This window comes from Mus caroli, unplaced genomic scaffold (assembly GCF_978045245.1).
Source record: "Mus caroli unplaced genomic scaffold, Mus_caroli_1 scaffold_1, whole genome shotgun sequence".
Taxonomy (NCBI): Eukaryota; Metazoa; Chordata; class Mammalia; order Rodentia; family Muridae; genus Mus; species Mus caroli.
This window is the reverse complement of record NW_028227256.1, coordinates 189,557,118-189,569,740: the sequence shown is the minus strand read 5'-3', so window position 1 is coordinate 189,569,740 and position 12,623 is coordinate 189,557,118. Positions and strand designations below refer to the sequence as shown.

Here is a 12,623-nt window from a genome sequence, read left to right as displayed (position 1 = left end):
GAGATGGCTCAGCATTTAAGAGCACTGGCTGCTGTTCCAGAACAACCAGATTCAATTCATATTCAATTCACCCAAACGATGGCTTACAAACCATCTGTAACCCCAGTTCCAATCCAACACCCTATTCTAGCCTCTGTGAACATTGCATATATATGGTGCAGAGAAAAGAAAAGAAAAAGAAAACATACGTTTTACTAACTAATGTGTGTAGGAATAGCAGGAAAGACTCAACAGATTGGTGATAGATACATGGCTTGAAAACTCATCAGAAGGCTTGCTACTAGTCCATCCGTGAATGCCTCTCCTCCATGAAATGAATACGTGAAATCACTGACAAACTGTCCACTGTAAATGAGAGTCTTCTGGTTTTAGGTATTGATACTATACAGAGGCAGGCAAATTTCTGAGTTCCAGGACAGTCTGGTCTACAGAGTGAGTTCCAGGACAGCCAGGGCTACACAGAGAAACCCTGTCCCAGAGAGAGAGAGAGAGAGAGAGAGAAGCTAACAGTTTTATGAAATATATCTATATTTTAAATTTTGACAGCTAATTATATTTTAATTAGTGCCAAGGTCAAATAAGCATATCAAGTGCTAAATATGGCTATTAGTTTACAAACTACAAAGAACTCTTGAAAGCCATGTACTGAGCCAGGTGGTGGGAGCACATGCCTTTAATCCCAGCACTTAGGAGTCAGAGGCAGGTGAATCTCTAAGTTCAATCTCTAAATTCAAGGTCAGTGAGTTCCAGGACAGCCAGGGCTACAAAAACCTGTCTCAAACAAAACCAAACCAAAACAAAACAAAACTCAATAAACTTGAATTTTAGATTGGGAATAGTCACAAGAAACTGGGGACAGTGGTATCCTTGCAGTTTTCAATGTGGCTTACAGAGCAGACCTAAGAGTATCAGCCCACATCTCATCACACTCCCCACTGAGGTATCAAAGGTGCCATCTCTTCCATTCAATCTGATGACATCTTGTACCTGAGCCGAGAGGAAAGAAGTGAAAAGTCTGTGTAATTGGTAGTAGTCAAGGATCAAAAAAACCTCTTGGTACCAAGTGTGCGCACACGCACACGAGCGCGTACATACACACAAACATACACACACTTACTTTGGAGGCTACTTCTTGCTTTCAGGCAGACTTTGAAGAAAATTAACTTGATGACTTGATGATAAAATGTATCACCATTTTATAACAACCACAGTCCAGTACAAATATGGCAGGGCTATTTGAGCTTTCCCACCCAGGTGAATGAGGATCTTTGTGTAGACTCTATGGTATAACTCTCTCAAGGAAGCACACAAAGCAATGAGAAGTGGGGGCCATAAAAGTCCTTTGTTTCTAGCAAACCCAGGAAAAAAAAAAAAACAATGCAAAAATATAAACTTCCAAAGCACCTGAGAACGAGGCTAAAAAGAAGCAAGGCTGATAATATCTGTGTTGGAATGAAGTACAGAGATAGCATCATACCTCATAGCAAGGGGAGAGCTAAAGAGCTGGAGAGATGGTTCAGCAGCTAAGGGCACTAGATGCTCTTTTAAAGGACCTGAGTCCAACTCCCAGCATCCTCGTGGCAGCTCACACCTGTCTGTAACTCCACTTCTCGGGTTTCTGACACCCTCTCACAGGCAGTACAATGCAGGCAAAACACCAGTGAACATAAAATAAAAATAAATTGTATGTACACAGAGAGAGAGAGAGATCAACATTGGTAATGCACTTCCTGAGGAAGGGGGTTGACTCTCTTCTGCAGGAGCTATGTCAGTCCACCACAGCTACAAGGGAAGGAGTGTGAAGTCCAGATTTGGCCATAAAACACCTCCCAGACTCAATCTGACTTAGGAAGAAACATGCCTTATGGCAATATAGACAAACACATCCAGGTGCTGTATATGCAACATGAGGAAGAAATCTAGAACTCTACGTAGCCTCCTCCAAGCCTTCTATAACAGCAACTGCAGAAAACTCAAGCAATTACATTATAAAGAATTAAATAAGGACTGGCATAGGACTAAGCAACAAACAGGAGAACCTGGGACAAGTCATCAGGAGAATTATGATGGAGAAAGTAAAATTGTAACTAAATATTCTTGCATGAATTTGCAGGAATCAATGAAAGTACTACCCCTATGAATAAGACTACAAAAAACTAGCAAAACAAAAATCAAGACTCAAAGGAGAATTTCCAGATTAAAGGAATACAGGAAGTATGAGCTGGCAGAATTCAAGGAAGACATGGAAAACATTTAGAGCAGAAGTAAGGAAGAAATATAAAGGAGCACAAAGAAAAGGTATTGCAAAAAACAAAATACAACGCAACAACAGCAAAAACAAAACTAAAAACAGACATTAAAGATTGAAATAATCAAATGAACATGTGTCAAAATCAAAGGGTAAAGCTGATTGTGATGTGTGTCACGCCTATATCTCAGCATTTGAGAGGTTCAGGACTTGAAGGTTATTCTCAGCTCCACAGAGTTCAAAGTCAGCCTGGGCTACAGGTGTCTGTCTTAAACAAAAACAACAAAAGAATTAGAGGGAAAGGACTGAAAGACAGCATAATGGTTAAAGGCACTTGCTACCAAGACTGACTACCTAAGCTCAATCCCCAGGCCCCATTGTGGTAAAAGGAGAGAGCCAACTCCTTCAGGCTGTTTTCTGACCTCCATATACATACTACGGTATACACACATGTATGCAAAGAGAGCTTGCAGAAAAACAAAAACAATGAACTGTAATAAGCATTTAAAGATATAAATTTGAAATAAAATATTTGAATCCAGCTGGACACAGTGGTGCATGTCTTTAATCCCAGCACTTGGGAGGCAGAGGCAGACAGATCTCAAGGCTAGTCTGGTCTACATAGTGAGACCATACGTATTAGAGCAATTTTATTAAGTGATTATTTTTCCTTTATTCCAGCTAGCTCCCAAATAAATGAGACAGAGACTATAAGATCTATTTGATCAAGCTTTACAGTACAATATCTGAGCAGTTATTAATCTAGTCTAATCCCCTGAGCTAATCTGGCTACCTCCCAGCCAAAATCCCTGAGATAGGAGATCCTTGCATTTTAGTGTGGATCTGGCTCTCTCTGCTCCAGGTGTGTTCCCCTCTCTTTCCCCCCTCCCTTCCCACCCCTCTCTCTCCTGGCTGCCATCAGAAGTTGGACCCTATTCTCTCCTGCTCAGCCACTGGCTGACCAGCTTCTATTGACAAATCAGGGAATAAATGGGGAGCAATGTTGACACAGCATTGAGAGGGAAAATAAGCATTATAATGCTATGTCCGGATTGCAACCAGATATGGCGACAAAGAAATCAGCATTTGAATTACACAAGGATAATCTTTTTTTTTTTTTTTTGGTTTTTCGAGACAGGGTTTCTCTGTATAGCCCTGGCTGTCCTGGAACTCACTCTGTAGACCAGGTTGGCCTCGAACTCAGAAATCCGCCTGCCTCTGTCTCCCGAGTGCTGGGATTAAAGGCGTGCACCACCACGCCCGGCGGCAAGGATAATCTTTACACAGTACACAATAACAATATGCCTACAAGATCCTATATCAACAACACCAACAAAAATATTTAAATCTATAACGATCATGTAGGAAAAACAGAGTTCAACTACTACAGCAATATATCCTAGTACAGTTACTACATACTAAATTAAAGAGAGAATCCACTGGACACATATCCAAAAAGAACAATCACTAACAATGAGAAAATTTCAAGTGTCTAACATCTCTGCAGTACTATTAAACAGCAGAAGGCATGTATACAGTATTGTAAGCTACTACACCAAAGTGTGAGCCAGGGATTTTATAACCTGGTGAGCTGTCCTTTACAGGTGAAGCAACATAAAGTTCTGGAAATGCTATAAGAAACTCCTGCCAGATATCTGGTGTAATAACAAGCCATGAGGTGAAAAACCCAAGAGGGAAATCTAAATCCAACAGCTGAGCACCAACGGATAAGCCTTAGAACTCACAAATCAAAGTAGTAAAGATAAGCACACAGAACACAAATTTGTATACAACTGTGCATAAAAAATGAATAAAATCAGCCAGCCATAGTGGGGCATGACTTTAATCCCAGCACCTGCAAGGCAGAGGCAGGCAGATCTCTGTGAGTTTGAGACTAGTCTGATATCTAGATGATAGATAGATAGACAGACAGACAGACAGACAGATATAGTGAGTTTCAGGACAGCCTGAGCTACATAGTGAGGCTGTCTCACTAAAAAAAAAAAAAAAAAAAAATCACAAAAATGACTAAAATCAAGTGATAGAGAAGGGAAATAGGAAAAAAAGGATTAAAAAGAATTTCACCTTTTTTTTATCAGGGTTATTAAGTAGAGTACTAAGAATATGATATAAAGGAATGAGACAAAAATACAAAGCTTCCTAAATATCTGGGAAAAAAAAAAAAAAACAGGCAACACAGTTAAAGACCTAAATTCTATATATATGAAAATATAAAACATAAAGGAAGTGTGATTTTATAAATTTCCAATACTACAAATCAATGTAGCAATATTTAAGCTTCTTATAGAAATCCAGTTGTGATATTGCTTTCAGATGATAGAATGATTTCAGAGAGCTCACACCTCTGAAACAAAGGGTAAAGAGGAAGGTAAAACTAAGAAACGCTCCAGGGACATGGTCTAGGGACCAATATTGGCTCTTGGAATACAAAAATAAACTGTGGCAAACATCAATACTGTTAATGTTTAAGGGGAAGTCACTGTAAACCCTGTCTCTATTTCTACATCAGTAACAAAAGGGGAGGAGATCATAGCAGGACCAGACGACACAACTGCTCCAAGCAGTGACATGAGCAAATGGGGAAGTGAATGAGCCGGCAGACTCACTAACGGAAGTGCGCAGAACCACTGAGCTTTTGTTTCAATAAGTGTCCACTGATATTGTTGCCACGAAGATACAAATTTCAAGTTATTCACGTATTTTAAATCTACTGTAAGTGCTGATGTTAAAATTAGGGGCAAGATTCTACAGAGAAGCACTTTCCTGGGGGGCAGTGGTAAGCCCCAGAGCAAAAAACTAAAGCTTCTCTCTCCTTCCCTAGCGGTGACCTCCCTCTCACCCTCCCCCCTACGGTGGCCATCTACAGGCAAGAAGCACATCTCCTTAGCATCATTCCGTGTATGCTCCTCTTTGGTACTCTCTCTGTGCCAAGTACCACTCAAAGTTCCTAAAGCAAATCATTCCTTGTGGTCTCAACACTTCCAGGGCGGCCGCTCCTACTCCTTACGCGAGGGAGGGCTGGGCAGGGAGCTGCATGCACACCTTTATCTCCAGAACTCGGGAAGCAGAGGCAAGCACATCTCCAAAGTGAGTGCCTGGCCAGCCAAAGCAACAGTGCAGAACACTGTTCAAAAACAAATATATTAAATGAACAAATGCTTATTTCATGTGATTTGGTTCAGGGTTCATATTTCATAGCCTGTAGCAACCTTGATATCAGGAAGGCACTCAGTGAAAGAGTTTTTTTCCTCAAGAAAGTAGCCTGCTGATCTGGAGGTGTAACTCAAGGGTTGAGGGCTTCAAGTAGGTATGTGGTGGCCCTAGCTTTTATCTCCTGAGAAAAACAAACAAACAAGCATAACTACCTCAGCCCCTATGGAGTGACATATGTCTACAGTCGAGCAGCTGGAAGGTAGAGACGTCCTCACCTCCACAGTGAACTAGGCTAGCCAGGAACATGAGACCCTACCTCAAACGTCCATATAAACCCACTTATCAAGCACTCCGTGAACATCAGACAATGGGTGAGGCTCTAGGATTATAGGGAGCCTGTGGGTGAGACCGAGGCAAGCGTCACCCTCCAGCGAGTGCATCGAGTGCATCGTTATCACTGACTGGAGAACAAGCTGCAGTGTACTTCCTTCCAGAGCAATGCTTCTCAGATGCTTCTGCACTCACAGGAAGAAATAAGGTAAAAGTAACAGCAACAAAACCCACCACATTCTGCAGCTCAGCTTAGCTCTGCTCTACAAAGATGAATACACATCTCCAGCCATCAAAGCCTGAGATCAGGAGGAAACTAAACCTAATCTGCATTAGCTTTCCCCAGGCCAGCAAAGGTGAGAGCGACAGCCAATCTAAGGAAAGCACCCTTTGCTAAGCTACGGGCTCGCAGCAAGCCCCCAACCCCTGCTAGCCAGACTTTGGCCCAAAGCCTCTCAATGCTCCATAGAAATTCTGGAGCTCCCACTTACAATGAAGATCTTTAAACTGCTTAATGTACTGAGACTTTAATTAAGTGTGTTTGGTTAATAATGACTTTACCAAAAAAGAAGTGAACGAAAGTCAAAACAAAATACTTTAAATAAGTACATTTTGTTTTAAATATAATCTCTCTCTCTGAAATTTGCCAGTCTTCTCTTAAATTGGAGGAGAGACAGGCTAATTTACCTCAGATCTCAGTAATGCATGCAGAAGGAGATCCCTGGCTAAACTAGTATCTTTTTTTAGACTATCTTTCAAGTATCAGGAACCAGCAGTATAACGTGTCTCCAGAATGCAATGTCTGTATATTATTTGCCTCTGAAGAGCTAGTGGCAGAAATGCTCACCTCTCTCTAGTACCAAGTGAGCCTGCATATGAACCCCACTGTCTTCAGAGTCCTTTCAAGACGTGTTCATCTGAAAAGACAAGGTCAGAAACAGGCAGAAGGACCTGGAAATCTCCTTTCTATCTTCTGTGTCTACATGTAGTTCTCCAACTCTGAGAAGACAAACTAAATAAAAAATTCTGGGAAGCTGGACATGCTAACTCATGCTTGTAATCCAGAAGATCAGAGGTCGGAGCTGGAGGATCATCGTGAGTTCAAGGCCAGTGTGCTTTCATTCTCTTATTCTGGTAAAGTGATCGTTATTCAAACACACGTAATTATAGTCTGAGTGCATTCAACATTTTAAAGATAGTCATTGCAAGTAGAGGCTCCAGAAGTTCCAGGGGATGTAGAATAAGACCCTCTCTCACAAAACAATCAACAATAACAAAAGAGGGGCTTGGGCTTATGGGCCTCATTATTCCTCATCCAAGAATCACAGCTGCATCTGAGGGGCTCATTTTGTTGGCCTCTTTACAGAAATTTGATAAATCTTCTTGTACATCCCAAAGGAACCTATTTATGTATTTATGTATGTATTTATTTATTTATTTATTTATTTTTACTGCAAGTATTCTACTACTAAGTTATATCCCTAGCCCAGAAATCTGTTATATTAGTAAAAAAAAAAATGTTTTTCTGATAAGAAAATGCAACTTTTCTAAGAAAAGGAAAAAAGACATAAGCTTTTTGATTTTGATTGTCTCTGTCCGGCAGAATTTTCTATGATGATAGCCTGATCTGTATCTGTACTTTACAGTTCAGCAGGCCCTAAGCCACGCAAGTACCAACAGCTGAGGGGTTGTAGGCATAAGTAAACTGAATTTCAGTTTCACGCTGTTTTAATTAATTCACATCCAGCTAGTTACTACCATCCAGGACAAGGCAGGTTAGATCATCAGTGTAAGTCCTCAGCGGAGCAACCTTGTCTTGTCTTACACTAAAATACCAGTTTGAAATCTCTCATTCAAAGCCAGTTTTCTGATATTTAAAACTTCCTTTTAAGTGGATTTTCAAGAAAAATTTGGCAATTTTTATTCTAAAATATGAACATACTAGAAATGCTAGTGTGATCATAACAGACAGTCAAGAGAGCAAACTATGCAGCAATGGCAGGAGTTAGTGAGCAGGCGCACTGACAAAAGGGTCTAAGCAAACAAAGACAGGGTCATGGCTTATGGGGCAAGAACCATATGTGTGTGAAGGACTGATTCATTTCTATGCTTGCTTCTTTACAGAATTTCAATAAATCTTCCTGTACACTAACAAGGAGCCCTGTTTGTTAGTTTTAAGAGCCAGAAATTTGTGGATGTTAGGCAAGTGTTTTAACACCAAGCTACTGAGCAGACCTGACAATTCCTTTGACATTGTTCAATTTTTCATCTGTGAAAGAAAAACAGCATGCCTACTGTTCTCTTGATTGGAAGAGAAGAAACGGGACACATAATGCAAAGAAAGGAGCTCACTAACGCCTATGCAGGTTATCATCTTTAAACCTGCTCAGGCTTCCATCAAACCGAATTCCTACTTTGTTGGACTTCTTAACCATTCTGCTATGATCAGGCTGTGACCAGACTCTCCAAAAGCAAGTGTTCTGCTCACTAGAAACTAAAATCTGATGAAAAACACGCAGCAGCCTAAAGAAGAGCAAATGTTTGGAAGCGACTAAAGCACAGAGGTCACACCATGACCGCGGAGAGACAGGTAGTAAGGAAGGAAGAAGACACCTCAGGAAGCTTTGCTTCAAAACACACAGGAGGTGAGCCGTGTTCCCAGCACTTGAGAAGCAGCCCCGCTTAATGCCAGTGTGGGTGACATGTTTGGGGATGGTCAAGGATATAGAAACAAAATCTTGTCTAAAGAAAAGCAAAACAAGTAACACCCCACCACCACCACCACCACCAAAGAAAAGAAAACTAAGAAAAGGACAACTGCAGGAGTCCTAGCCACAGGTGACAGCCTTCAGGCAGCAGCGCTCATCTCTCATCATCTCAAGGTCAACACTCACTCCATCAGGCTGGTCCGCATAAGTATGTACCACACATAGATACAGATGTTTCAGTTATTTCATTGTTTTTAAGAAGAAAAAAAAAATACAAGCTGCTTTTGAAAGCCTAAAAGCTCATTTTAAACAAGCAAACATAAGTATACTGAGCTACCAGCTATTACATAGAATACTTGGGAAAGCCAATGACATCAAGCAAGCAAGGCAATTAAGAGGAGATTCGGCATGACAGGCAGGAATGTCATTTTCTCTCTATCATTAGTATTGCTACCAGGCACTGAAAAGGACAAGGAGCTTGCTTACCCAATAGTATCCACAAAGATATCGGCATCTCAACAGCTCATTACCAAGAAGCAATGCAGGTACCGTGCCAGGACCTGACAGGGTACCAGACAGCAACGAGGGAAGGAAAAACCCTTCATCTGGGGCCACAGATACATTCCCTCACACAGCAGGAGGCTGCCAGGGCCTGTGCTGTCACTCCCTTTCTGGTGTATGGATAAAATCTGCAGATGCAGGCAGTGCAGACAAGAGGGAGACAGAAGCTAAAAATGGAGAACCATTTTTGCTGTCTGATCCTTAAACACTACCCTCCACTCTCGCTAGCTGTGAACTGCAGCATAGCTGCTGAGGAGTCTGCCCACCAGTTTTGTTTCCATAATAAAAGTTTCCACATCTCACAAGTGCTAGAAGCCTCACCCTTTCTGCATTATTCTAATCCTAAAGAAGAAATAATCAATAAAAGAAAATAAAGGATACTGCATTTAGGCAGAAATGGAAGTTCTCAAAATATGTGAAGTTTACGTATAGAAAATGCACACCTTGTCTCATGTGGTGCTATTAAAGTCCACTTCAGCACAGCATTACCCCTTGTCCCCAAAACGAAATTTAAAAACAAAAGGAGAAATCCACTTAAAGACACTCAGGGAAATTAGCATAACATATTTAAAAATTTTTAATAATAGATTTATGAGATAAAATATAAATTCTAGGAAACAAAAGAAACATAACAGACATGGGGAACACTTAGCTTAAAACATTACACAGTGCAGTATTACATTACATGAGAAAAACTTATTAAACTATCTGAGCAGAAATATGTATGTCTCTGTGGCTCTTCTGAATGTCCAATGCTTATGGGCTAAGTATCTTACATCTTCCCTACGGAAGCCCTCAAGTCCTATGTAATGCATTCATTCCTATTCCTCTGTGATAGCTTTTAAGGACCAACTTTAATGAGTCAATGTCAATCGCATAAAAATACACTACTTAAGGCATCTATCAACAATATTTAATTATAAAACTATACTTCTGAAAACATTAGGCTTCCTGGCTGAGGTTTTGGTGAGAAATCCAACAAGACTATTTGTTCCTAATAGCCAAGGCATTCTCAACTGAAAGCACAACATAGATTCAATCATGGCTCCTGACTTATGCATAGCATTGCAAATTGGTTCCTGGGCATTAAAGTGCTCTCTCCCTCTTACCTGTGTATCCAGCATACCAGCCCCAGGAAGCCACCATTCCTAAAAGCCATTTGTACATGAGTCCTTCGATATACCAGAAGCGCTTACTGTCCAGCACTCGGAGTGGCTGCAGTATAATTACATAGCAGATGTAGGATGGAATAGCGACCAGGTTGTTGGCGACCATGAAGGCAAATCTCATCAGGGCTTTCGCTACGATCCAGCCCAGCCACGGAGCTTCTTCCACGGTCACGGCCATTCTCACATTGGCGTCGGTCCTGTCTTTCTGGGGATGAAAGGAAAAAATCATTTCAAAAGGAAAAATGGGTGCAGTCGGCGGCAGCAGCAGCAGCACAGAAATCTCCAGCACAAAAATACAAGAAAACGCGAGGGTCTACGCTCTCCCGATGCAGCGCTCGCTCGCCCGCTCGCCTGCCCGCCTGGCGATCTCGAGGGCAAATTCCAGAGGGGGACAGTGAGGAGGGAGGAGCCGCACAAGGTCAAGAGAGCCGTTCTGCGGGGCACGGGCCACGGCGAACATAGTTAACCAACGCTAGACCGTCCCGCTAGCCGGTGGCGGCCCCGCACCGCGACCCTCCGTCTCCGCACGCTGCCCCGGACCCGGACCCAGACCCGGACCCGCCGGCCGGAGGTCCAGCCACGCCGGTCCTGAACGCCCGGCCATGCCTTTACCGGGGCTCCCCCAAGGGCTCGTCCGCAAGAGCGGGGTGCTTGCTTTTCCTCGCCTCTGAGCGGGGAAGGAAAGGAGAGGGGCCCAGGAAGGAGGAGGAGGAGGAGGAGGAAGATGAGAGGAAGCCGGCGGGGAGGGGGAGGGGAGCGGGACCAGAAGGTGAAGCCGAGGGGCGAGGGATGCGGAGCCCGCGACGCCCGGCTGAGGAGGCTCGGGCAGCGGTTTCCTCAGGTGAGGAGCGGGACGGCCTCCCGGTCGCCGCGGCGGGCTCTCCTCCGCCGGGTCCCCTCAGCGGGCTCTCCACGGAGGGCTCCCCTCGGCCAGGTATCCTCCTCGGCGGGCTCACCTCAGTGGGCGCGAGCGGCGAGCGGCGACAGGGCCGAGGGCCGGCGGCGGCGGCAGTGGCGGCAGCGGCGGAGGCGGGAGTCCCTGGCCCGGGGGTCGCGGTCATGGACGCGGCTGCGGCGGCCCAGGCGGCCCGAGGCGCGGCGCGAGCGGGCGCGCGGGCGCCCTAGTCCCCTCGCGGCTGCCTGCGGACAGAGGCGCGGTGGGGACTCAGAGGCCGGACCTGTCACCGGGGCGGGTCCCGGGGAGGCGGGCGATGCCCCGCGCCCCCGCCTCCGCCTCCTCCCCGGGCCTACCGCGCCCTCGGCCCTCGGGCCGCCGCCGCCTCCTCCACAGGCCACGCGACCAACGGCACCCTTCCCCGCCCCCAGCGCCTCCCGGGCCCGGCCCGCCGCGCCCCAGGTTTACCTCGGGCAGGCCGGGGCCCAGCCCGGGCTGCGGGAGCCGGAAGAATGCATGGCCGGCGGAAGGAGGAGGAGGCGGCGGCAGCGGCGGCGCGGCCCTCCCGGCTCCAGGTCCCCGGAGGCGTGGAGACTCGCTCGCTCCCCAGGGCCCGGTGGCTGCGTGCGCCCCGGCCGGCGGGGCGGGTTGGCGGGAGGAAGCGGCGGCGCCCCTGAGCGCCCTCTAACGAAGGCGCGGCGCGGCCCGCCCCACGGACCCCCTAGTGCGCGGTCGAGGGCGCCCCGGGCCGCCCGGCCTAGGCCCCGGACGTCGCCGAGCCCCGAGTCGGGCGGGGCAGAACGCTGCTCGGAAAGGTCTGGGAAGAAGGCCGGCCCTGCCAGCGCGCGCGGACCTTTCGGGCCCTCCTGGACCCCTTTCAGCCAAAAGGGCCGCCGCGCTGCATTGTTGCGGCTCCTTGGCCGCCCCAGGCTGGCACGCTTTCTCCTTTTCATTCCTAAAGAAACTCGCTTGGGCTCAGGGCTTTTCTTCTGAACCTCCCCAAGGCATTACGGTCTAGCGTTTTAAATCAATTGTTTTAAGTGCCAGAGTTCTTGTTTCTGGAAAGCACCTGAAACCTGAATGACAACATTTTCAATCCCGCTACACACCACACACACACACACACACACACACACACACACACACACACGGTGGGGGCAGATCAGTGAGAATCCAGTGGTCTGCACAGAAATAGAACTGAGTTAATGAAGGAAGAAAAAAACAATTAGCCACATGCTCGATACTGAAACAATGGCCTTAGGAACTCCTAGCCAGCCCTGATCACTACTAGGACATTAGCTGAATTTGGGTTCAAAGGCTGAACACCATAAGGAATACAGACAGCATACCTAAAACAAAACAAAACCACCAAAACCAAGGGTCCTTTCAGACCCAGTGTCTCTTGTTGGGTGTGGTAGCTCATGCTCCTAATCTCAGCACTTGAGAAGCTGAGGCAGGAGGATTGATGTGAGCTGCAGGCTAGCTTAGGATAAAGAATGAGTTAAGAGACCCTGTCTATGAATAGGTAAAGCCTTGTG

The 12,623-nt window shown here is 45.5% G+C and overlaps 1 protein-coding gene across 3 annotated transcripts in view; it reads right to left on the bottom strand.

Annotated features, from left to right (window-relative positions):
- Lpgat1 (lysophosphatidylglycerol acyltransferase 1) overlaps positions 1 to 11,711 on the bottom strand; it is a 66,016-nt gene extending 54,305 nt beyond the window's left edge. Inside the window, exons 1-3 of one of the 3 annotated variants that reach the window (XM_021184016.2) lie at positions 11,554 to 11,604; positions 11,147 to 11,330; positions 10,131 to 10,395 (exon numbers count right to left, since the gene is read on the bottom strand). In XM_021184016.2, the coding sequence (XP_021039675.1) occupies positions 10,131 to 10,395; positions 11,147 to 11,251 (370 nt within the window). In that variant the 5' untranslated portion in view covers positions 11,252 to 11,330; positions 11,554 to 11,604. Of the gene's footprint in view, positions 1 to 10,130; positions 10,396 to 11,146; positions 11,331 to 11,553 lie in introns of those variants that run through there. The other 2 variants (XM_029480923.2, XM_029480950.2) reach the window with 2 other exon arrangements.
- Positions 11,712 to 12,623: the final 912 nt, after the last annotated feature.